Source organism: Pectinophora gossypiella, chromosome 13 (genome assembly GCF_024362695.1).
Source record: "Pectinophora gossypiella chromosome 13, ilPecGoss1.1, whole genome shotgun sequence".
Lineage (NCBI taxonomy): Eukaryota > Metazoa > Arthropoda > Insecta > Lepidoptera > Gelechiidae > Pectinophora > Pectinophora gossypiella.
The window spans coordinates 3298575-3326260 of record NC_065416.1 but is presented as its reverse complement, the minus strand read 5'-3'; the positions used below and the strand labels follow the sequence as shown (position 1 = coordinate 3326260).

Genomic DNA, 27686 nt, shown 5'->3' with positions numbered 1-27686 from the left:
CGTTCGGCCAGGACGCCTTTTGTCATTTGGCACCCGTTCTGTGGTCTTTGCCCATAATGCTTCCGGCATCAGGGTAATTAATTCCAAAAGTTTAACAACTACGAATTGAGAAATAACGCAACTAAGCGTTTATTTTACTGATAGTCATCCACTGACAGTTGTAACATTAAAGTGGCTATGAATTATTTGTTTTTATTAAGATCGTCGGTCTGATTAAAGCGGTTATTATACCAGCCAAACTATCCTGTCAATGCGTCAAGATTACGGGTTTTTCGACCACGGTCGCGGTACGGCCACGATCTCGAGCGAGTCCAATAGCGTCGATATTCCCGATCTCGTTGCGCCAGCCCGTGACCTTGAAGCATAGGGCATGACGGGTTGGCAAATGTAATAATCAGTGATGTGCCCACTTTGGTAACGTTCCCGACAGTAAAAAAGACGCAAAATGTATGTAAAAAGAGATTTATTACCTAACCTTTATGCAGGTATGTAGGTATTCCTTATTCTATGAACAATTTTAAAGGGAAAAACAGTCAGTGTCTTTAATATTAAAGAGTTTTTACAACGGAATCATTCCCACTTTGGAAACATTCCCGGGTACGGCACATCACTGGTAATAACAGCTTGTATCTTGACCAATTAAGTTCATATGAGCAATGGGCTGCTTACCTAAGTATGGTGCATCAAATCTATCTTACACCTTCGTATCAACAGTATAGTTATGATTCTGCCAACCCCATTTGGAATTACAGGCGTGAAGAAGGCGTGTATGGATGCTATATACCTCAACTGACTATTTGAATAAAGTCGCAGTTGCTTAACCAGTTTCGATATTTACATAATTAGTACCTTGTAGGTATATCGAGATCGGTTCATTCTCACAGTAAAATGACTATTTACAATGTTTGCATCACACGCAAACATTCAAACCAGATCTTGTTTATAATTAATATTGAATAATAATATCTCGGAAACAAGTTTGAATTCTGTATAAGGTAGAATAAAATGCGCCTTTGCCAAGTGCGGTAGCCATTTTGACATTTTTGTATTTTTTTTTTGGAAAAAATGAACATGGCGGACTTAGAAGGGTTGAGTGAAAGAGATAGGGCAGTTTTGAGAAGTATTTTTGATCCTACAGCGACTATAGCTGCTGACGTTGTTGATGATGGAGACAGTTTCCCTGAGGAGAGCGAAGGTAAGTTTCCTTCTTCTGACCAGTTTTCAATTTTCGGATTATTCCCAGAATCTCCCTCAAGCGCTGTCACCTGGGGTGACAACTGGGAATTTTCTTCCCATCTCTCTTTTCTACAAAATATACCCAACTGTTGCTTATTTGTTTTTTTTTATATAACCCTAATCGAAGCTATTTTATTGGTAGGGCGTAGTATCGATATTTTAAAACTTAGGTAAGTAAGTACTTTTTATTAGGAATACCTATTTAACGTCAATTTATATGTTTAATTCCACACAGAACAATCAGAAGCGTACAAAGAATCTGCATCCATCTGCGCCGAAGGCGTGAAGTTAGCGGAGGCGGGAAAACTCGATGAAGCGTTGAAATCGTTAAATAAGGCAATTGAAGTGGCTCCTGATAGGGCAGAGACCTACAACAACAGAGCGCAACTGCTGAGGCTGTTGCAGCGAGATGATGGTACCTAATGCTGTTTTTGTTACCTTTGTTTTATAAGTATAAAGGGTGTTAATGTCATCGTAACGAATACTCAGGGGATGAATCAGACCGTGATTCTGAGTTAATATCAAGTGGAATTTTACGTCGCAAAATTCATGATATTTTTTTAGTTTTTTTAAAATTAACAATCAATCAAAAAAAGTTTGATTAATCATGAATTTTGAAAAATCAATTCTATGTATACTTTTACGATGGAAAATTCCACTTGATATTAACTCGGAATAATTAACTGAATCATCCTTCTCAGTATTCGTTACGATGTCACTAACACCCCGTTTAAGTACTAGGTTGCCATTCAAGTAGGTATGGGTGTTAGTGACATCGTAACGAATACTGAGGGGGATTGTTCAGACCATGATTCTGAGTTGATATCAAGTGGAATTTTCAGTCGGAAAATTAATGAATTTTTTTCTACTTATCTACTTATTTATCTACAATATATCAACACCCACCTATGTTTACATATTTTTTTATGTGCGCAAGAAAGAATGTTTGCTTTATTTATTGCTAATTTTAATATCTAACAGATGCAATGGCAGACCTAGATCGCGCTTTAGAGCTAACAGCTGACAAAAGGTCACGTGCGCGCGCGCTCGCACTCTGCCAGCGCGGCGTGTTACTGCGCAGGCGTGGAGACACAGACAACGCACGCGCCGCTTTCACAGAGGCCGCAAAACTGGGCAGCGGGTTTGCTAAAAAACAGGTAAGCTAAAAAGGACACATCCAAGCAATACATCTAAAAAAGCAATATTGCAATTTGTCATATTGCGCACTTACTTTTATGTCAAATTGAAATAGATAGTTTTTTAGATGAATTGCTTAAAAGTGGCTTTTTAACCCCCCAACCACATGTCACTCGACAGATGTCGTAAACAGGACACGAGTCTTATTAATACCTATCTTATCTGGTTAAAGACAGTGCTTTAATAAAAAAATATTTAGTATAAAGATTATTTCTATTCTAGGTGGTGGAATTAAATCCATACGCCGCTCTCTGCAACCAAATGCTGAGCCAAGTGATGCGCGGGGAGAAGGAAATAAGGCTATGAAATCACTGACATACTACCTATATAAACAAGTAGACTTTTAATCGCTAAGGTATTTTAATTGTAAAAAAGCGTGCGAACCGTTTTGTAAATACCTACGTATATGAATTAATTGTAGATACTTCAAATTAACATGGTACGGTTGTTAATATAAAGAGCACTATCGGACTAAATTATATATTCTTTTTATTATCTTGACATGCCGTCGTTTAGTAAAAGATGCGCCGCGGATGCTTTTTTACAGAGGTTGGAGTCTAAGTACTTGTTTCTATAAGAAGTCAATGTTTGAAATAAAACACTTCACATCTAATGGATTAGAAATTTATATTGTTGAGTACAATCCACAATTACTTCCAAGAAATCCATACCACCAGCCAGATCTCCCGCGACCAGCGAGTGAAACACTCCGAACCTACAGTCCAAAAACGTTGAAAATGACAATTTTACATTTTGAAAATGACAAATGTAATCCTACAAATCGAAATACTGTTACTACACTATAGATAAATAGAATATGCAATAAATCTCATAAACAAGATCATGTGCAGAAATTTTCATTTTCTAACTGCTTTGGTGACCTTTCTGCACACAACCCCTTTAAAAATGTTGGTTAAAATTTAAAATTTGATAATATTAATTATATTAAACTCCTAGCAAGAGGCGACGGTAAAATTTAACGTAAAGAAAGTGCACTTTAACATTTAAATTTATAAAAGTTTCGTGAAAGAGTGTTCTTAATTATTTATGCATGCGTTATTTAATTAATTACCTAAGTACACAATAAAAATGTTTATTTTACGGTTCTGACGTGATAAATGGTTTTGGCACATATCGTTTCCGAATTAATTTAAAAAATTGTATCAAAGATTTCAGATAAATTTGGAATGACATATAAAATACTAAATCTCGAAAAATTCTTGGCACCAAATAAATAATTTTGTAAAAAACTGCATTACACAAAACACTCTTTCACGTAACATGAGAAAGGATGATTTATCACAGAGATAGTTGCAAGAATGTTAAATTATTTTACACAACATTTTACTAAGCTTGAATGTAATTTACATGACAAAATAATATCCAATATCATATGCTTACTTACTTAATATTTCCATACAATATATGAAGGAATAATTATTATCAAAACATTGCACAGGAATTACACATGAGAAACAATTGGCAGGATTAGCAATAAACGTTATAAATAATCAAAAAACGTGCGATGATTTTTTTAAATGTATTTTTGCATTTTACTAGTGGTTGGTGCTGTCAATTAAATAATAATTTCTCAGGAATTAGTTTCCATAATAAGTAATATCAACCATTCGTAATTAATATTACGAACGAATAATATTTTTTAATTCGCAGGTAAGAAGGTAATTTTTAGACTTAGTAAAACTTAAAAGTTCTGAATGAAATGATTTGAAACCACTAGTAGCTCGCAAAATCACAATTAATAAATGGTAACTACATAAAATGTCTGGTTATAAGTATTATAATATTCAATAGAATACCACTAATTAATGGAAAAATATTTACAAATACTTTTGGCACAGGTGAAGGTGCAATCCGCCGTCAACATCGTCAAAATTTAAAGTTCAAATATTAATTTAATTAGTAAAATATTTTAATTGAAAGTATACTAAACTCCTGTATCAACTACGGGTTAAACCTACTTAGAAATGTGGGTTTTAGGCCTATTATTTAGATATCAGAAAGTGACAAGCGAAATTAAAATGGCATACTTAATCATTTTTAATTTCTCCAAGTATCTAATCGAAAAAGAAACATTTATTTTTCGGAATCTCATCATTTAACATAGAATATTTCTGTTACATATCAATTTTTAATTAAAAGGATGTAGAAAATTAATGACTTAGGAAGAACAACCTATGCTAACACACGTAATGCTAAGCTAAATTAATAATATCATTAAATTTTTTTAACCTAATTTCTCACTGAACACATACAATAACGAGTAACAATTCAAACTAAAACGGGTAGATCTAAAATGGCGAGAACTTAAAAAGCAGAAACTATGTTTTGACATAGCAATAGACCGTTTTGATTATGGCAACACTTCCAATACAAAGAAATAAATTAAATTTAGAACTTTGTATTTGACCTTAAAATTATTTTTTGAAATGATAGACCCTTCTTATTTCAAAATACCAGTCAAAGATAGTTATTACAGTGCTGTTTCCAAAAAGTTTCTATTTAATAATATTATGTTTAAAAGATTGAAGATGTAAAAACCTGTTTTCACCCTGTCAAAATAAGGTGTGCGTCAAGCTAGCGGCCTCAAAAAAAAAATGGGCACGAAAAAATAATTTGACCATACCAAAAAATAGTACTCTTATTGAAAAAAATAGTACCTGTTGTAAAAAAATTAGTACCATCACGGTTCTGGATTTATAGCCATGTTTTATTGCACTTGCTAGCTTGACGGTGAGCGAAATTTGGCGAGAGTTAACGACAAGGTCTTTCGCTTTGATTTAAACGCCAAAAAATAGTATCGAAATAGTACTCACCCCCTGCAAAATACCGAAAGTAGTACTTCAACGGTTCCAAAGTTATAAAGGTAGTTCTTTGATCCCGCTAGCTTGACGTTTTGAAAATACCTATTATCTGGGGAATGCTTGCATACTTCAGTTTGTAACTAATGTCAATAAACTCGTATGAAATAGTACTCCCTACCATCATAATTTGGACCTGATTCTCTTTGTAGAAATATGTCAAAAAGTCATTATAACCTATGTCATACATTTATTAAGACAAGTACAGTCGCGAACAAAATTATTACACATGGTCAAGAATGTTGTCAGATTTCAGTATTTTTCCCCATTTTTGGGTAAAAATTGGTGAAGTGCCAGGGTTGTTAGATGAAAGTAATATCATTGTTGAAACTCTTTGAGTTATTCTACAAATACTGCAAATTGTTTATTAACAAACACTTCGATCCGTAACAAATTCAACATGAAGGTATAAATTATAAAATAAAACAGCAGATTAAAAATGTATTATGATGTATTAAAATCACAGATTGTTTTCGATAAGAACTAGACCCATGCAGCCATTTTCTATTAAAATTAGTGCATATGGGTGTATGCAATAGGATTTTTTTGTAATAGCAGCACTGAAGTGCAAAGAAATGGTAGGGTAGACCTCCAAAATGGCAATACTTACGAATAAATTGTGAGGTTATGTAATTGTCTACGTGACTGTATCAACAACAAATGTATGGCATAGGTTATGTTGATTTTTTAACATTTCTACAAAGAGAATCGGATCAAAATTATGATGGTAGGGAGTACTATTTCATACGAGTTTATTGACATTAGTTACATACTGAAGTATGCAAGCGTTCCCCAGATAATAGGTATTTTCAAAACGTCAAGCTAGCGGGATCAAAGAACTGCCTTTATAACTTTGGAACCGTTGAAGTACTACTTTCGGTATTTTGCAGGGGGTGAGTACTATTTCGGTACTATTTTTCGGCGTTTAAATCAAAGCGAAAGACCTTGTCGTTAACTCTCGCCAAATTTCGCTCACCGTCAAGCTAGCAAGTGCAATAAAACATGGCTATAAATCCAGAACCGTGATGGTACTAATTTTTTTACAACAGGTACTATTTTTTTCAATAAGAGTACTATTTTTTGGTATGGTCAAATTATTTTTTCGTGCCCATTTTTTTTTTGAGGCCGCTAGCTTGACGCACACAAAATAAGGCGGGAAATATAGAAAAAAAAAACTTTTAGTAGTCATCAAAGCAATTACAAATATGTGTGTTTTTAGAAAAGGCTTACAGTAATAATGACCAGTAACTGTGTATTTTAATTAATGCTATGCTTATTTACAAGTGAGATCTTAATATATATGATATTTTTACGATTAAATACAATACATAGCTAGAAGTTTTTAAAACTTTCAACTATTTCATCTAATACTGACCAAGTCAGGAAATGAGGATGTAAAGGCATTAAGACAGAATCTACTTTTTTCTAATTGGGTATTTTATAGAGACCACGATTTTGATTTGAAAAAATAAGCAATGTTTTTGATAATATAACTATTTTTATCTAACATCGCGTTTGGAATTAAATGCTTGGAAATAGTACTTACGTAATTCAAAGCTAATTTATATCAAAAACAGTGCTTAAATAGTGGTTTTATAGCGAAAACTAGCTTTTTTTCAATAACTTAGATTTCTATTATTTTTCTAAGTATTGTTTAAATCGCGAAGTTTACTTTTAGAAGTAAGCATAAAAAAAAGATACTTTACCAATACTTTTGTAGCTCGGTGGGGGGTAATCGTACCACATTTCCGAAATTCGATGAATTATTATTTTAGTTTTTATTTTAGGTCAGTGTTTACAATTGGGAATTTTCGGATGGCGTCAGTTTTTCTGCGTATTGTCATGGCAGACATACTGACTAATATTTATCTCTATAGTTCACAAGCTATTTAAAATCATAAATTTCACCGCCTAGGTGAAATTTTGCGCGTTTATGAATTGATTTTTATTTCTTGCTCCAGGGAGGTTAAAAAGGCCACGTAGAAGCAATTTATCTAAAAACCAATTTTGCAATTTGACATTTGCGCCTATCAAAGGAGAATACATTCTTAAAAAAAGATTTGCCTTCGTTTAACCTTCTAGTTTCATAGATAACAGACATATGCATCTTTGTTTTTGGGTATAATTGGTTGACCCTTGGTATTACGCTCAGGCACTACATATATATCTTCCAATAAAAATAGTTATTTCAAAATCTTTATAGTGAGTGTAATTTAGCTAACAACATAGTTCTATAAATAAATATCTGATCCAAATATCAAGCAACAAATATTATTATTTTTTTTGTTTTTTTTTTTGTCTCTGCCGTTACTTTATATTTTTGAATAATTATGTACCCGAGCAATGAGAAAATAGATAATTATCACGTTAAATCTGGACAGCGCCATCTATATATTCTGGGGTATGCACCCTGGAAAGTCCCTCAGTAAGTGCGCAATATCAAGAAATGACAAATTGCAATATTGCTTTGATTTGGAATTTTTAATCCCTCTGGTTTCAGTCATCTATGACAGTTCTGCTAGTGTCGAAATAGACAAAATATTATAACCGATACTTATTGCATAATCTAAAGTTTAGTAAAGGTAGAAACAAGTATAGGTCACGCACTAACAGAAGAGAAAGCCTCACGATTCCTTATCTCTCGTCCTCGTACGTAACCTGTATAGATTCTCTTTCTAGTAGTATCTTAACCAGACTTTAGAACGGCTAATGAACTATAGAAACCCATATGTATGTTCGGTAGGAGCTGGATGGGGGACGCTCTGAGCGCTCGCTACGTTGACTCCCACACCAGCTGTGTATACTCTACGAGTACCGGCCCATTTTCAACTAAATACTTCACCAAAATGAACAAAATTCGTACAAATACCATAATAATTTTTTCTTTCTTTCTTTCTTTCATTTGTAAGGGATTCTTATTACCATTATGAAACTCTAAAACGATATTGTTCAAACTGAACACACGTTTTGATCACATTATAAAAGACACAACCAGTGCCCGTTCTGAAAACGATGAGATATCGACCATTTTGACAGACGTAAATCAATTAATCAATCAATATCAATCGTCTATAGATAGTACGATCAGTCATCATATTAATGAAAATTAGAAAAAAGCAATAAGTAGTTTTGGTGCTTACACGGGCGCACACAAACTTAACCTAATTTTAGTTCGACAGCTCTTAAATTAGTGCCGTCCTTCACTTACAATAAGTACAAGAAAGAGATAGAGCTAGTTTACTCCTGTCAAATTAAGTTGGTGGCTGCCCGCTTCGGCACTAATGTACAACATAAAGCGTATATTTTTTAAATACTTTATAAGACATAAGAAATGACTGTAGAAGCGAATTTTTGCTCGAATAAGGCTTGGTTTGCCCTTTGCACAATGAAATATGAATGATTTTAATTGCACTTCAACCAAATTAAAATAAATTATTCCTTTTCACGCATTGGCAGTGCTTTTCTTGTCACACATGCCACAGGTTTTCGCTGTTCGCAAATTGTACCAACAAAAGCCGTAGTGAGTCATTTCTTGTTCGTCAATAAGACTTATAAGGTACTTAACTGAGAAATGCTATTCTTATACTAAGTGAATAGTTTGTTATTATTAATGAAAATGAGCCAGCGTGCTATCCTTAAAGTAATGCTTAAGCCTAAAAGAATTGAAATTAATAACTATGATGTCTAAGCGGCCGGGCTACCATCTAACTTGGTATTACACCACGGCGTAAAGTAATCTACACATTACTGAAAATACCATGTACCTACATCATAATTTTCAGTAATATTTCGCTAAAGAAAACATTAGACTTTTAAAAATTAAAAACACCTAAATGTCATTTTATTACAATTCAATTTAGAATCAAATGCTTTTTCTCATTTTAAATTCACATTAATTTTAATCTAGCAAGAGTGTTACATTTTATTATAAATGTAATTTTTATTTAACGATAACTATTAAGTTAGTAAGGCTATTTAGTAAATGATTATTCACAGCTAACTGCTGTCATTTTGTGGTGTTATAAGACAAACATTTATATGTTATAATCAACATTAGAAAAGTGTAAAGATATAATGAAACAATAGTAGAAAAAATGCATCGTCACGTAACACCACAAAATCGAAGTCAAGTCGAAATAGTCACTCAGAGACAGACGCTTACATACATATATAAGTGACTTCACATTTTCACATACATTTCCATATACACAACAATCAAGCTCACAAAAGTTACATGATTTAGATCATACAATCACAAAATGCAATCACGGTTGGTAAAATGAACTTAAAATTAGTGAAATTAGTTTTAAATGCAAAACAAAAAACTTAACACGGTTCCAAAAACTAGAATGATTGTTTAAATAGCGCACATGAAGCTTGAATTGTTTTCACAACACAACTAAAGATGAGCATACCTATCCAATATACGAGCACTGAAAATTATGATAGACAATGAAAACTTAACCTTTACAGCAGTAATTTTATAAAAAAAAAGCAATACGACTTTACTGGCCATGTGGCCATAGTCAATAATAAAATATTTTAATTCTAACTACAATAAGTTAACCATAAAGGAGATTCGAGTTGTGAGCTCCACAATAATGACTTCAAAATACTTAAAATTGATAAAATTAAAACAGGTTGTTGCCACGACACGAATTTAGTTTTGAATAAGTTGCCAGTATGAAGAAAATGTCATTTATATTTAAAACATTATTAATTTGCTGAAAACAACGTTATTTAAAATGTTTTTAGTTAATATTTTATACCCGTTATCCTACAACTTTTTTAAAATAAACTTGTAGGATATTTTTTAAACTAAGTTGGCAATTCGGCCATTTACACTATTCTTACTTAGCAAAGTTGCCAGTTTTAAAATAGTTACTACTAGGAAAGTTGCCATTTGAGGTTATTATCGTTATAAATTCGTGTCATGTCAAAAAAGCTCTAAAAATGTCACAATCTTAACCTAATGATTCGCAGAGCCATCCACACGACACGACAAATTATTTACATACATTGATATGTAGCGTATGTGAAATTAACCTGCCGTAACATAATGAGACTATCCATCGTCGCTTATATTATAATAACGCTAATAGTCGCTCACAATGAAATATTGGGAGTGATTTAAGCGCTACAGGAAGCGTCAAAACGTACGTTTTTGACATTAATGATGTACAAACGAACATTACCTACAAAGTGGCCCCAAGATAGCGATATTTCAGAACATTTCACGAGATTCCATAAATGTTGAGAGAAAATCTTACATGAGAAATATCTACAATGCAATGTTTTTCTTTAGAAAATGTAGAGAGCCAATGATAATCCAACGAATAATAATTTTAAATCTTCAATTAATATTGCTTTAAGAAATTCGTTGAGATACAAATTGCAAAGTTATTGCAGTCAAATCAAATTATTGCATAACTTATTGACGACTAAACTACAAGAATCTTTTTAGTCATGCCGCATCGGATGGTAAAACACTTTATATTACTTAAAAACGAGTAAAAGGACTTTTACTTAAACAAAAAATAACAAATAGGAATGAGCAAATGGTAAACATTCCTAAACCTCATCATATTTACACCTAGAAAAAGTGGTGTTCTTTTTTTCAGTTTTTTTTCCAATCGACGTTTTTATAGATTTTTAAACTTAACGTAATTTACAGTCGAGAGTGAACGAGACAGCATACGACGAGCGTCGTGTGAGTGACAGAGACAGTCAACAAGTGGAGAGGTACTTTTCCCGCGTTCCGATGCCATGGCGGCGGCCGCGAGCGAATTAATTTCAATGATGAGAAGGAGATTCAACCCTGAGGAAAAAGTGTTTTATTAATTTCGATGTAGTTATTGTTTTGATTTTATTTATTTTTCGATATATTATTGAAAAAAAAATCCTTTGAAAAAATATGTGAATCAGTTCGGCGTTCATCAACTGTTTTTTTTATGCATAACCTATTGACGACTAATCTACAGGAGTTACGTGCCCAGTGGAGGGGCGCATAAAGGCTGTTCGTTCATATTAAACATAACATAATTAACTCTAATGTTTGAACGGGATGAATTTTACGACATACGGTCCTTACCAAGTAGTTCACACGTGCTGAACGAACTCGGGGTTGAGGAACGAGAAGCCCATGAACTCTGTCTGGTCGAGGTTCATCATGAACAGCTTGTCTGTCGGGGTCAGCTCTGTCTTCTCTTGCGTGAACTGCTTGTCGAAGTTGGACACGTCCTTGCGATGTTTCTGGAATATTCAGAAAGACAGCATTTTAAAGGTAGAACTTTAAAACCGTCTAACAGACAAACAGACAGACGCAAAAACTTAGTATGAGTTATTAATTTATCTTAAGAGCAGTTTTCACTAACACAGCTGGGTCGACCATTATAGATGGTGATACGGCTCATCACTTATCACGTTGGTCTAACAGAATGGTGAAGCGTGGATACTTAGTTCATTTTGCGATGGATGTACCTCTGACTACCCCAATTAGGATATAGTCGTGAGTTTAAGTTGTTACGTTTATCTTAAAGTTTATAACTATCCGTCTACTAGGGTCAATAAATTATTTCAAATATAATGCTCTCAGGTGACGTACTGAGCCGAAGTTCGCGCGGGGGGTTAAAATGGCCACATCCAAGCAATTCATCTAAGAAAGCAATATTGCAGATTGACATTTGCGCATGTAAAAATAAGTGCGCACTGCAAACAAATGTCAATTAGCAATATTGCTTTCTTAGATGAATTGCTTCGATGTGGCCATTTTAGCCCCCCTGTTGTCTTAAATTTAATGCCACGTTAAAAAAAAACTCACAATCTTAGGCTTGAACGGCGGCTGCACGTCTCTGGCCTCCACGCGGGCCCAGTCGATGCGTCGGAAAAAGGGATGCGTGCGCACGTCCTCCTCCCCCCGCGCGCCGCACCCCAGACGCTTCTGAGGGTTCTTGGTCAGGAAAGTCTTGCACGCGTCTTTCGCTTCCTGGAGAGGAATTTCACGCAATTGACTAAGTATTATTTGTATATTATTATGCCCTCCAGAGATATTATGTGTCAAATTCTTCCGATGACGTCATAAGAATTTTTCAAATTAAGGTGATGTGTTTCAGTCAGCTAGGTAACGCTGCGTCAGTAGATGGCGTTACTTCTGCAGTTTTCGTATTTTTTTCCATTTATTCGTTTAGTGTTGAGTTCTGACCCAGTGAAATGTTAGGTGGCGAAATCTTACATACATTATCTTTAAGTTAAGCTACAATTTTGAAGTATTTACTGAAGATATCATATTGAAACATTGCATCAAAAGTTGGTGTCATTTCAATTTGTGTACAAACACGAAGCTGTCACACACACATGCGAACTAGGTTAGCTATTAAAAGAGATGCATAATTTGAAGTCTACTTCTAACTTCTAAATGGCGCATTTGGTAAAGCAGTAGCCGCCATTCTTAAGGTTCACGGTTCAAACCCAACTGCATGTTTTAATTGTTTTTACTTTTTGTATTTTTTTTTACAATTGAATTTGGCGAACCCGTCTATTTGTTACGGAATTTTCAAAAAGTATCACTTTTACCAATAATATTATAATTAAGTATACAATAATTTACTTTGCACTAAAGTACCTTCCGTAATTTCCGTATTTTTTATTTTGTAAAATTCTAACAGGCATTAATCGCATCAGTGAACATGCGGCTAACTAAAAAACTACTGAACGGATTTTCATACGGTTTTCACCAATGAGTAGAGTGATTCATGGGCGTCTTTAGGGTTTATAATTTATACAAGTATTTTTTTTGTATAAAATGGTTCAAAAATGATGATGAATGTCAAACATAATTATCGTTACAAATATAGCCGACTTGGGGCTTTCGGCGAAAACGCTGCCTTAGCCCATTGAGATATAACAAAACAACGTATGGTTGAATTGTTCCTTTTTTGTAGGTATACCGAAAAGTCCACAATATGTCATAATAATTATATTGTGTATAAAGAATTGTGTATATGTATTGTATGATTTTACAAATAACGATCACAGTACAGTAATAATAAGGTAGATTTTTCCTAAATTGCGTAGGTTCAAACTTTGTCGCATCGCGTTTGAAAGATGTAATAGCGCTTCAGGACGTCCCGCAAGCACGGCGCTGATGTCGCAGTATCCGCATATAATTATTATGACTTGTCATTTAGTTCCAATAAAATCCGCGGGACTTCATACGTATGTCAGTGACAGCTGGTGATAGCATGCGGGACACTTAGCACCTAATCGAATTCTATGTTGTTTTCGCGCCCAGTCCAGACGACTCACAGCGCATTTCTGGACATATATTTACGCGTGGTGTTTATTGTTAGGTTAGTTAGTTCAGGTTAGGACGTCTTTTTATAACGAGGACGTTAAAAAAAGACGAGGCTGGGACGTATTGAAGTAGTATTTCCATATATACGCGGCCTGAAATGGGCTGTTTCGGGGACCTGAACTGGTTGCTGTCGAACTTATTATCACGTTTTCTTGATTAAAATTCATAAATAAGTCAAATAGAAAAAAGAAAAAAGATTTTATTTAGTTTTAGATCTGTCATGATGTCTGTGATGTTTGTTTATTATACATAAGAATTTCAAAATTTATCTTACTTTTTTTCCCAAAGGGCAAGGCAAAGGCAAACTATGCCCATACAGCCATGTCTTGTGTTTTTTTTTCTTGATGATGATTAATGAAATGATGAAACCTAAGCCCCCACCCTCGGAGCAGACTCCTACTCCGAACCCCAAACGAAGTAAGCGGCTTGTTGGCGCAAAGCGAAAATAGATAGGTACACTTTGTTTATTGAATATTCCGATTTAATAATACTATCGGGAATGTTTTCCGACTAATGTGATCATTAACCACAAAACACCACTTCGTATTGATTATTTAGATTATTCAATGAAGAAAGCAACCTTCCCGTTCCCGGTCCCACCAAAAAGTCCGCGGCAAAGAGAATATAAATAAATCTGTATGTTGGATGGAAAAACAATTAATTATAAATGACTACTATTTAGGCCGGCAAATGCAACAACTTCTTTTTTGATTTGGTTTTCCCCGAAGGGTAAGGCAAAGGGAACTATGCCCATACAGCCATTTCATTTTATGTATTGATTTTTTATTATAATATATGTCCTCTTTTAAAACACGGTATTTACCCATTATTTAAAAATGTTTAAATAATATACGTTATTACAAAAATATTTTTCCAATATTCCTTTTCTCAGATTGTAGTATTTTTAGTTTTTTATTTATATTTATTCTCTTCATACAAAATCTCTTTATAAATTGTCACTGACATTCTATTACACTTGTCAAGTAGTCAAAGCCTTTAGAAAAAAAAACTATCACGCACACAAACTAACATTGACACCTCTACACGCTCAGCAAATACACTGTAATCTGCACCACTACAAATGTAGAATTGATCAAAATTGAGGGTCTGAAAATGGTACTTCTCGTATTCGGACCCTAAATTTTTGTTAGTTTGCGAAAATAATACACCAAAATATTACTATTTATCGGTTTTATAACAATATTCCTCTATCCGTTTTCCTGTAGCACTGCATCAACTTTTGTATGGAAAACGAATCACCTTAACAACAAAAATCGACCGACTCTATGTCATAGAGTAAGGAACGATACTACTTATAGAACGGCAACTCTCCACCAGCGTCTGAGCTAAGTTAACCTAACCCGCCCTCGAATATAGTTTAGACTTCAATCGTTTGGCGTCAGACGTCACACACACAGATGCGCGTGTTCGATAACGTCAATGTGTGGTGTCCGTGTAAAACGAGGTTGTTTGTATGAAGTGTCCGGGGTGTGTATGATGCAGAAGAATTTTGACCTGTTTTCAGCTTTACTATGCTTTTAAGTGAGAACGATCTGGAGGAAGTTGTAAAGTCTTTAGTACGGATGCATTAGATATTCCACACAAACCATACCCCAGACACTCCAAACAAAAAAAAACATGTTTCTACCGTGTGCCGCCTGACACACATGTGCGAGCGAGACAGTCGGCCTGCTCCCCCTTACTCCTTAGCGGCTTATGACACACTTAAGGCTACATTAAAACCCAGAGGGGGTGAGGTCGGCGCCCGATACGAATTGGTGCGGGGCGAAGAGTGAACACGTTCTATTTAACGAACATTTTCATAAAATAAATTATCAAAGCTCACCTTACTCAAGGTCTTTGGGTAAGACACGCTGTTATCTGTAATAGCTGCGAATAGTTCCTCTTCATCTTCCCCGTCAAATGGCGGTTGACCAACTAGCATCTCATAAAGCAACACCCCATAAGCCCACCAGTCCACAGACTTCCCATACGGCTGGTATAAAATGATCTCTGGCGCAATATAATCCGGCGTCCCGCAGAAGGTCTTGGTAGTTTTGTCCCCAGTGATTCCTTCCTTGCACATGCCAAAGTCAGCGATCTTAATATGGCCGTCTTGGTCGAGAAGGACGTTGTCGAGTTTCAGGTCGCGGTAGACTATGCCGCGAGAATGGAGGAAGAATAAACCAATTGCTATCTCAGCTGCGTAAAATCTGGAAAGAAAAATCTTTTTTATATATTGTTAGATAGAAAAGAATCGATCGACCTAATATCGACTGATACCTACATCACTAAGCTCATAAACGTCACAACACTATAACGTACTTTGACAGATCTAATTCTATCCACGCATTGAAACGATTGTAAAATGTTATTTTATTGAAATATAATCACTAATTGTACTGAACTGGGGGTTAAAATGGTCACATCGAAACAAATCATCTAAGAAAGAAATATCGCTATTTGACATTTGTTTGCATTGCGCACTTACTAAAATACGCAATATTATACTAAATTGCAATATTGCTCTCTTAGATGAATTGCTTCGATGTGGCCATTTCAACCCCTCTGGTCGTTCTGTTTAATAATGCAGACTGTTACTGACATGGTAATGAAAACTTTAAGGGATGATTCAGACCATGATTCAGAGCAGTTATTAAGTGGAATTTCCGTCGCAAAGATACGGAATTGAAGATAATAAAAAAATACACTAAAAATTTCAGACAGGAAATTCTTATTGATATCAACTCAGAATCATGATAGTATCGATATTATCAACAGGTATATGGATATTTAGGGGCTTAGAAAATAATGTAAGCCCCTAAATCTAGGCAGCATAATAACGAATGACTCAAGATGTACTTTAGACGTTAAAACCAGAATAGCAATGGCAAAACAAGCTTTCCATAACAAAGGGTGCATATTCAAGGCTAAGATTGCCAAAACTATCAGAAAAAGATGTGTCAAAACCTTCGTATGAAGTATAGCCCTCTATGGATGTGAAACTTGGACACCGACACAGAAGGACAGAGAGAGACTCGAGGCGTTTGAAATGTGGTGTTGGAGGAGGATGGAAAGAATAAGTTGGACAGAAAGGGTTACAAATGAGGAAGTGCTAGTAAGAGTAAGGGAAAAGAGACAAATACTGAGAATTATTGAGGACAGAAGAGGCAAGATGATTGGACACCTAATAAGACACGACGAATTCATTAAAAACATCATAGAAGGAAAGCTAGAAGGAAGGAGAGGAAGGGGAAGACCAAGAAGAGCTTACATGGAACAGATTAAAGAAAAGGTTAACGTCGTGTCTTATAGGGAAGTCAAGGAATTGGCCTTTGATAGACTGGAATGGAAAATGCTACACCGACAAGAGCGTGGCTCTTAAATTGATGATGATGAGAAAATAATCGATATACAGTCGATTATTGGGCAACACTGATTTACTTACACAGCAACAGGCTCCTTGAACTTGCCGCACTGTTGTATCTGGAACATGAGGTCCCCTCCGTTGACGTACTCCATCACGAAGTACAACCGGTCCTGAAACCAGACAGTCAGACTGTCAAACTGAATTAACGTAACTAGCTATTACAGTCTTTGTTTGTTTGTATACTCTTTATTGCTTTAGAATACAAAGAAAATTTACATATAATTTATCGTTACATAGGCGAGCTTATCCCTATTTGGGATTTCTTCCAGCTAACCTTGGACAGCCTGAAAGAAACTCAGTGGGTGGTGTCTTTCGTACTGAAAACAAAAATGGGTAACAGCCACATCGCCGTGTAGACTGTTATTAACTTTGCGACAGTGACAGTGAAGTGACTCAACGAAATGACGGTTCTGAGTGACAGAAAAGGATAGAAGTATAGGAAAGTGCGATGTGCGACACAGACACTAAGCTGATGCAGTTTTTGTACACGCGCCGCTGTATCCGCCTTGCCTCGTGACTGCGAGCGGGACATACATTCGCGTGCGCTCCTTACCATCCACAACCAACCAACCAACCATCTTACCAATTGAATTGTGTACGTAAATCAGGGGTGCGGTCAGACACGTCAAACAAGCTACATGGAAGCAATTCATCTAAAAAGCAATATTGCTGTTGGCGTTGTTCTTGATTATATGGCGCATAGCAACGGGAGTGTAAAGTAGGGGTTTTTTATAAATTATTATAATTTTATGTTCTTTTACTCTTTATTATACGATATCCTCGTAAGGCCCGGATTTCCAGACACAAAATAGTTAAACTATGGGATTTGGATTTTAAAAGGACTTTGGGCCTTACGACCTTAATACTGAGTTGGTCATTTTTGATTTAGCTCGCTAATAATTGCCATTTGACTTTTGAGGATATAAAACTAAGTGCACAATGCCAATAAATGTCAAATAACAAACAGCAACAAGTTTTTTTTTTAAATGAATTGCTTTAATGTGGCCTTTTTAGTTCCACAGATAGCACGGAGCCCCGCCGCCATCTATCACGTTGGTCTAACAGAAAGCTCGGTGGCGCGTGGGTACTTAGTTCATCTTGCAATGGATGTATCGACTAACCCCTATTGGGATAAAGTTTTATTATGTCAGTTAGCACGGACCGGTGCGGAGCGAAGTCTCTTTTTTAAAATAATATAGGCTCGCGTTTGACCCCAATGTCACCCGATGGTAAGTAACGATGTGGTCTAAGGTGGATCACGCTTATCTAGCAAATGCCTATTCGTCTTTACACAGTATTATTCTTTACTCTATGAACGTACCATAGTCTGGAAGCAAGAATGCAGCTGCACCAAGAAGGGTGGCTTGCTACTCAGCGCCAGCACCCGCTTCTCCACCATGGTGCATTCCACGTCGTCATCTTGAATGATGATGTCTTTCTTCAGGATCTTGATTGCGTACAGCTCGTCTGTGCCGCGACGTTCGGCTAACATCACCTGGAACAGACAAGGGTTGAAGCTTTAGTTTCTTTTCAACCACGCAATAGAAGACAGAGATTAGAAGGGCCATGTGAGCACGAAACGCGCGCTATACAAGTATGAGCAAATACTTCCACTTTGCACTGCTTTCGACCGCTAACTTTGCGACTCACGGAGCTCCGTGAAAATATATTAAAAGGTCGTCTTATTTAGTATGATGGGCTATTTATCAAAAAATACTTTTGTATGCATTGTCTTTTGTATGCAGGGTCCACAGAATACCAGCGTCGTGGCTCGCGCCGCGGCTTATGCTGAGTGAGGCCCTTTTATAAAGGACACCACCACCATCGTTGACCAGTCCATACACTCAATTATTTGTATTTCTCGTGCATGTTGTTTTTATTATGTGTTTTGTTTGATTGTAAGTTGTGTGTTACTCTGTGTTTTATATTATATATTTGTTTTGTATTTGTTACTGTGGTGTCCCTTTATAATAAACGTTTCTTTCTTTCTTTCTTACGAAAAGTAATGAGAAAATTGCAGCCTATCACATAAAATATATTGCCGGTAAAGTGGCTATGGAATTTGAGAAGCAGTACAGTTATCGTAGTTATCTGTTTGCAGGAGTAGTAGCAAAAGAGAGTGGGGCTGAACAGGCGACAGCGGTTCTCGTGCAAAATGCGCGTTAGGGCTGTTCCAGCATCTTTCTTTTATACTGTTTTTTTTTATCCGACTTCAAAAAAAAGGTTCTCAATTTAACCCGTAATTGCACAATATTCGTAATTTGTTGAATACAATGTTGGATGCTCCAACAGCATAAGTATTCCACCCGTTGTCAGAGGTAAAGTAACCACGGTGGAGCATTTGCAGGGTTTACAGTTACATAATGTAGGTTGCTGGTTGCGCCGACTTCAGAATTTAAAAAACTGAATATTATTTCTTACTTTTTATTTGGCAGATTTTTGAGTCGATTTATTTTATTAAATTACTTTTTATTTACTAACTCATTGTAGATTAGCCTTGTGTGGCATTCACTTGGTCAATAGGGCGTGCTGAGAGTATTCACCCAGTACAAAATTGAAGACAAAAAAATTGAAGATGTGTGTGCGTAAACCTCAGCTAAGGTGTGACCATGAGTCCGGAGGGAGAGCGCCTCGTCTCGAAGATTATGTCTAATAGAAGCAGCGCGGAATAGATTGATAGCGATAAATCTCTCAATAAGGGAAATCATCGCCCATGCTATCGGGGTCCTGAGGTGTTTGCTGTCGCGAGCTGATTGGCCACCTCCATGGCATCGGGTATGGTGATCAGATCGTCAGGATCGTATATCTTCTCTCGTATGGATTGTGTGGTGGATTATCATACAACCTCATCAACCCTGGTGTCAGGGTTACTATTGAGCCGCCAAAAGCCCCTAACATGACTACGACGACGAGTTTACTTACATCAGTAAGTAGTAACCGGGATCGATGGCTTAACGTGCCTTTCGAGGCACGAATCATCTTACTCATTAGGTGATCAGTCTGTAATGTCCTAACCAAACTAGGAATCACAAAGTATTTTTTGTGATATTTCCCCACCGGGATTCGAACCCAGAACCGGGATTCAGTACCGTCCTTAAACGGAATGTATTCCGGAGCAGCGTCACCAGGGAGCCTCAACTATTACCACACCGGACACTCCGTACAAAAATCTCTTAACAAGATTTGAATTTTTCAGTCTCTTGAAAGTTATGCGCGCACATTACCATATCCCTTGCCGTATAGTACCTACGATAAAGCTAACACTGTAGCGACGATGTTTATGATCATACTTTATGGGACAATAAACTTTCAACAGCACAACGGATCGTGTAATGAAATTTAATATTGCGCGTTATACATTTTGTATAGTCTGTACGACACTTAATTTTATTTTAATAGCTGTCGATTAAGAACGAGATTACCAAATATGCTCTCAATAACAATGAGGTAGAATGACTTGGATTGCGACAGCTGTTCCTTCAATTTAGTCGGTATGTAAAGCTTTGATTTGTTTGATTCTGATATGAATTTTAGAAACCAAAATGTTTAGAAGCTTTATATTGTGTTTGACGTGAAAGTAACTATAATAGAGGCTATATAACTGACTTTGACCAGTCTTTTTGGCGGGAACGGGAACGGAACGGTTGCTTTCTTCATTGAATAATCTAAATAACTAATACGAAGTGGTGTTTTGTGATTAATGATCGCATTAAGTTAGTCGGAAAACATTCGCGACAGTGTTATTATATCGGAATATTCAATAAACAAAGTGTACCTATCTTTTTTCGCTTCGTGCCAACAAGCCGCTTCATAACTCGAAAGTTTATGCGGAATTATGAGTTAATTCTTTTGGGGTTTGGAGTAAGAGACTGCTCCGAGGGTGGGGGTTTAGCTTTCATCATTCATCGTCATCACCTTTCGTCATTTCATCAAGAAAAAACCCTTTGCCTTGCCCTTCGGGGAAAATCAAAACAAAAAAAATGTCTTTCACCATAAGTTTCGCATTTTCATTTCAAAATGGTTTAGTCTTAATTTCTACGACAAAGTTCCAAAAAGGGTATTGATACTGGCAGACACAAAGTTTCTTTGAATTTAGTTGGCTAGTTCCAAAACTAGATCTCTTTTTTACTTATCGTAAGTAAAGGACAGCACTACTTTTAAAAAGGTCACACCAAATTAAAATTAAGTTTTGTTCACCAGAAATGGGTCGTGTTCTAGGTTCAAGATAAATTATTAAATTCTGATTACTAAATAAAGACAAATCTAGAACTAACGAAAAACAGTATTTTTTCTATTTAACTTATTTATGAATTTTAATAAAAAAAAAACTTAATATTAAATCCGCATTTTATCACGTTTTTCTATGACGTCATAGTGTGCTTTTTCATAGAAATTCCATAGTCATTTTGTGCCTTGACGTTTAGTAAAAAGTAACTGATTTGACTAGTTGGAAACTAGCACCAAGTAATAAGTAGAAGTAAGTGTTTAAGTATAGTTGACATGTTATTAATTGTATATAATGTAGGTTTTTTTGTAAATAATTAAAAAAAACAGATGATAAGTGTATTATTACTTGAAAATAGTAAGTACCTTTCCAAAAGACCCCTTGCCCAGCACCTGAATAAAGTTGAAGTCGGACGCTCGAATGACGTCAGCAGCGGCCATATTGTGGGGGACCTCGCGGTCCGGCGGCGGCGGGGGTCGCCGGGCCCCCACACTTGTGGCCCTCATCTGGTTCTTCAGCTGGGCCAAGTCAGCCCCCTCCTCCGGCACAGGCACGTTGTAGAACTCGCCTTCTTCTTGGGTCAATAGCTTGAACCACCCATCCGCTGGTGCCTTCATCAGCTCGGAAATCCCAAAGGAGAGGGACCCCATGAAATCGTTGCGGGAGGTCCGGTCCCAGTCCCATATCTGGAGCAGAGACAGTTATGTTTAAAGTTGAATACTTTTTAATTCAAAAGTTGCTGAATTCGAAAATTTATAAATCGAACGTAGTCAAACGCGCGTGACTACGATTCTGCGTGAACGCTCTTATACATCGCCATATGTCTGGATTAACCGCACGTGCCGCTTACTTAACATGTGCGATTCCATTGGGGGACCAAAGCAGAATTTCGAGTTACTGTACCTATGCTCATTATTATTAACGTAAAATCTTACTGTATCTCCTGATGTTTGAGTGTAGTTTTGCGAAATGAACATTTTCTCTCTCTCATTATTTTTATTCATGAACGGAGCCGATATTTGGCGACTTATTATTTACTTAGTTCTAACTTTCAAACGTAAAATCATAATGTAAATCAGTTAAGTACTTCAGTAGTTCCAGATTTTGCTTCCTAAAAATAAACTTAATCTTGTTATTACGAGATTGTATATTGTTGTATTAAAATACTGTTTTGATGAAGAGGTGGTACAAATTAATTAGAATTAGAGGTTAGATTTATATTACGTTAGTTAGTTAGTAAATAGATTTATATTAGTTAATTAAGTACCTCCTAAATTTTCGCATGCTTATATCTAGCGGATCATGTGATATTTAGAACATAAAACCTGCCAACAGTTTGACAAAACCATGATTCTTATGCGAATAAATGATTTGATTAGAAACAAAAGAGAATTCCGTTGTCTCTGCTTCCGAAATAGGCGTGATTGTATTAGGTTTTAATGAGAATATGCTTATTACATCGCAACAGGGTTCCTTTCATGTTTGTCTTTCATGTTTTTCTTCTGTATATTAAAATAATGCTTTTGTCTAATCTCTTTAGAATTGACTTTCAAATTTAGAACCGAATTCAAAATTCAATTTCAAAAAATATTTGAATTTTTTCATAACAAACCTCTCATCCGCCTAAATCTACTGCAGCTTCTCACAATCTGTATAGCCGGGGAAAAGAAGCTGCTAAGAAAACCTCGGCACAGGGCCCTAGTCAAATGCAGAGACGTAGTGTATATAGCGTCGATATAAAAATGTTTTAAACGGTACAAACATGTGACAAGCGCGACGTAGAGCCACTCACTATAAAGAGACTCGCCGTAGTGGGAATCGACGTTCAGGGACTCGCTGTCAAAGCCATAATTCGTGGGTTGTTTATAAAACAAAGCCTTAGGTGCTTTCTTCTGGGCAACCTCGCTCCATCTTAGGCCTCGTCAATGCCTTCGGGCAAGTCTGGGGCCAAGAGCGAACCCATCAAAGGTAAAAAAAAAGAAAAAAAAAAGAGTTTTTATACTTTAAAAAAACATACAAGACATTCAGCTATTCGAGTCGTAAAATCCGACAGAAAAATTGAGTTCTTTCTAACAGTTATGATGGGCAATTGTTATGGGCGACAGGCTGATACCTTGTCACGATAAGGTTCATCTTAGGACTTCGTGTCAACAGTGGCTAAAGTTGTCTTCTGATTAATTGTGGCTCTGCTCATTCGAAGTCACTGTGGTCGTGTGGTTTCACCGGTTTAGTTCTCAAACGGGGAGCGCCAGTTTGAACTCCGGTACCGAACTTGCACCAATGAGTGCAGCAGTGCATAGGCGCACAATCTATCACGTTGGTCTAACAGAAGGATCGGTTAGGTCTGGGTACTTAGTTCATGTTGCGATGGATGTAACTCTGACTACCCCATCGGGATATCATCGTGGACTCATGTTATAGATAGATACCTCAATAAGCAGCCGGCGGTCCTTGTCTTCAGCTTTCAGGTCGAAGCTTAGCGTCTCGTTCCACACGGGGTTGAGCGTGGAGCGGATCGTCTTGGTTTTTTTCTTAACATTGTCCGAATCCGGGATCAGCTTCATCTTAACGTACGGGTCCGACAGCCCGTTGGGGTCCATCGGGATCAGGTTGCGGCCTTGCTTTACTGTGGATCAAATGGTACATTCATTTAGTAATATTGTTTACAGACACACACACATACACACACACACACACACACAGACGCACGCCCCCACACACGCACGCACGCACACACGCACGCACGCACACACGCACGCACGCACCCAATCTCACACCTACACACACACAGAGGAACACAGAAAGCTCCGTGAAGTACTTGTACTTAGTTCATCTTATGATGGATGAACGTCTGACTCCCCTATTGGGTTGGGATATAGTCGTGAGCTTATGAATGTGTGTATGTATTGTTTACATTCTTTGCACATATAAATAAATACTCGTATTAAAAATGTGAAAATAATTCAATCGGACTTTTCTGTTGCATAAACTGATTTAGAGTAAAATTTTAATCCATACCAACCAGAACCGATAAATTGTACCCATTGTGTCTTTTCCAATGGGATCACTTTAGTAAAGTCATAAAACATTAAGGGTGTTGGGACCCTATATAATTTTCGGCGACAATAGATGGCGTAAGTGAAGCCACACCATTCCGTAACCAACTAACCTAATGAGCTCTACACCTTTTTTACCACTACTTACTTGAAGGTCTAGAGAACCTACAAACAATAAGAAATATTATAAACCCTTCCTATTTTCTTCATGTTAGCCCAGCTGACGTCATCCCACCCTGCGTTGCCATTTCGTAAAAGATAAATTACCCACAACCAATGAATTTAAATTACTTTTCAAGGCAATTTTGAACTTTTTACTAAAAGATTTAGTTACAGTTTTAATGATTTTTATCATCATCATCATCATCATCAGCCCATTAACGTCCCCACTGCTGGGGCACGGGCCTTCCCTATGGATGGATAGGGAGATCGGGCCTTAAACCATCACGCGGGCCCAGTGCGGATTGATGGTTATTAACGGCCGGGCAGCCGGGGCCAACGGCTTAACGTGCCTTCCGAAGCACGGAGGAGCTCGAGATGAAAACTTTTTTTTTGTGGTCACCCATCCTATGACCGGCCTTTGCGAAAGTTGCTTAACTTCAACAATCGCAGACCGAGCGCGTTTACCGCTGCGCCACCGAGCTCCTCAAATAAATGATTAATGATTTTTATAATAGTCAGTAATTCACTTAATTTTCAATAATCAAAATTTACGTCCTTGGAATGTTGGAGATACCAATTTAATGGTAATACTTATGTCATCAAACGGCTAGCAATGGCGGCTTTTCATAGGATTGACCATACCTGGTTTTCTTATACCATGCCTACACCATTAAGGAGTAATATAATGGAGAATGCGCGGATTTATTTTCTCGTCTTCTTCTATCGGGAGGGTTGTGAGGTGGAGTACCAATCTCATCAACCCTGGTGTCACGGTTACTATAGAGCCGCGAAATGCCCCTGACATGGCTCATGTAATGACTACTTACTTACACCGGTAAGTAGTAACCGGGACCGGCACGCACGGGGTACGGTCACGTGCATTAATATGTATACACTTTGGTACCATGTCACATTAACTTTTTTGACAAATTGAACTGTAAGCCTCACTAAATGTCAAATATGTTAGTGCGACAGAGTCCTAAAGTGGGTACATTATATTGCTCATGACTGTACACGGTAAGAATAAGATTTGCCGTGCAAAGTCTCCGGGCTGTCCCGTAACTGTCTTCTAAGAATCCTTCAATTAATCAGTCCTCTATTGAAAGCACAATAAGGAAATTTAGCACAACATCTATTTATTATACAGCCTGTTCTTCCAAGTGTAAGTACTCAATGAATTCAAAGTTCCGAGTAAATTAGACTCGACAGTGAATGGACTTAATTCTCTTAATTATATAAAGCTCGATTGCAGTCTTCAATGCGGCTGTGAATGCGAAATTGGAATTTCATCTTGTCGGGACTAGGAACGTTACAGAGCTCCGTATCCGTAGCCGACACTTTCGGATATCCGAAAAAAAAAACTAACCATATCCGAAACCGATATGACAGTTTTGGATACAGTTTACAGGAAGTACAGTCTTACATTTGTGATTTATAATTTAGCAGGTATTTCTTAATTTAAATATCCATTTAACTATGTCTTAGTGAGACTCTGATCTGAATAATTTATCTTCGTGCTAAACACTATCTATCTATTTATGTTTATATGTGATCATTATGTTGTCAGAGCTGGCGACGAGTCGGTGTATGTACTATACATGTTAGATTTAAGGGTATTATATATTTACCTTCGACGATGAGCTTGTTGTGAGTGCAGGAGACGGTTAGCTGTATGCGCCCGCGCCGCTCCGTGTGGTCGCAACCGCACAGGTTCGGAACAGACTCCTCGCACCGCTTGTGCACGTTCATGTCGCATGCTGACAGTAAATAAAACATTACAATAACAATAATAAATTCTAGTATACATGGTGTTAGTGACACCGTACGGTCACGAGCATGAATATGTATACATTTTGGTACCATGTCACATTAACTTTTTTGACAAATTGTACTGTAAGTCTAACTAAATGTCAAATATGTTAGTGCGACAGAGTCCTAAAGTGGGTAGATTATATTGCTCATGACTGTACTGAAAAAAAAAATAGCGCGTCCGCGTTGTTCGATTTACATTGCCGTGCAACAAAAACTCAAAATCTTAAACATTTCTGGCAAAAAAAAACACCATCGTTTTTTTTTTGTTTTTACAGCACTCACCCGTCCTTAGGGAACCTCACAAAGAGAAAATTAAATCGAAAAAAAACTCGACGTCGGCTTAATGACGATACATAGATGGAAGAATTTCGCATGGACAGGAGGACCCGGTGGTGTAATGGTTAACACGCTCGTCCCGGCTTCACAAGAACTGCGGGTTGAAGTCCCGTCCGAGTCAGATTTTTTCGATTTAATTCTTTCTTCGCGTCATTTTTAGAGTTCCATAGCCAAGCAGAACCCTTATGGATTCGTCATGTCTGTCTGTCTGTCCGTTCGTATGTCACAGACACTTTTTTCCAAAACTATACTCGTAACTCGTAACTATACTGTTGAAATTTGGTAAGTAGATGTAGATGTATTCTGTGAACCGCATTAAGATTTTAAGTACATTCAAGTACACGTTCTGTTTTTTTTTTTCGTTACGGTGTCGGTAACACCCTGTATAAGCTGTAACACATAATGACACCTTTTTGTTGATCGAATAGATAAGACCAATCATTGGTCTTTGAGGTCTTTATTTCTAGTTGCAACACTTTGAAATTGAAACAATATGGAAACTATTTTACTTACTTTGTAATAATTTCCGAAAATTGAATAAAGTTCTATTTATTCTACTTACCTGTCCAATGACATGCATTATAACAGGGTAGTTTCCAACTAGTCAAATCAGTTACTTTTGATTAACGTCAAAACGCGAAATTATGGAATTTTTACGAAAAAGTGACCCGTGACGTCATATAAAAACGTGACAAAATGTCGCACTTATTATTAAAATTTATAAATAACGTAAATAGAAAAAAAAAGTTTTTTGTCACCTTTAGATCTGTATTTATTTAACATATAACATAAACTGCCTATATACGTCCCACTGCTGGGCACAGGCCTCCCCTCAATCAACCGGAGGGGGTATGCAGCATACTTCACCACGCTGCTCCACTGCGGGTTGGTGGAGGTGTTTTTACGGCTAATAGCCGGGACCAACGGCTTAACGTGCCCTCCGAAGCACGGAATCATCTTACTTTTTCGGACAATCAGGTGATTCAAGCCTGAAAAGTCC

At 36.7% G+C, this 27686-nt stretch overlaps 2 protein-coding genes across 2 annotated transcripts in view; one reads left to right on the top strand and one right to left on the bottom strand.

Annotated features, from left to right (window-relative positions):
• Positions 1–969: 969 nt before the first annotated feature.
• LOC126371769 (tetratricopeptide repeat protein 36 homolog) lies at positions 970–3277 on the top strand. Its single transcript, XM_050017128.1, has 4 exons — positions 970–1195; positions 1472–1651; positions 2218–2393; positions 2656–3277. The coding sequence occupies exons 1-4, from the start codon at positions 1066–1068 to the stop codon at positions 2737–2739; spliced, it is 570 nt and encodes a 189-aa protein (XP_049873085.1). The 5' UTR covers positions 970–1065; the 3' UTR covers positions 2740–3277.
• Positions 3042–27686, bottom strand: part of LOC126371708 (protein kinase C, brain isozyme) — a 264408-nt gene continuing 239763 nt past the window's right edge. The window contains exons 5-13 of the mRNA XM_050017028.1: positions 26167–26295; positions 23750–23946; positions 21686–22006; positions 18417–18590; positions 17114–17205; positions 15512–15878; positions 12133–12297; positions 11404–11564; positions 3042–11130 (exon numbers count right to left, since the gene is read on the bottom strand). Of these exons, the coding sequence (XP_049872985.1) occupies positions 11412–11564; positions 12133–12297; positions 15512–15878; positions 17114–17205; positions 18417–18590; positions 21686–22006; positions 23750–23946; positions 26167–26295 (1598 nt within the window). The 3' untranslated portion in view covers positions 3042–11130; positions 11404–11411. The remainder of the gene's footprint in view (positions 11131–11403; positions 11565–12132; positions 12298–15511; positions 15879–17113; positions 17206–18416; positions 18591–21685; positions 22007–23749; positions 23947–26166; positions 26296–27686) is intronic.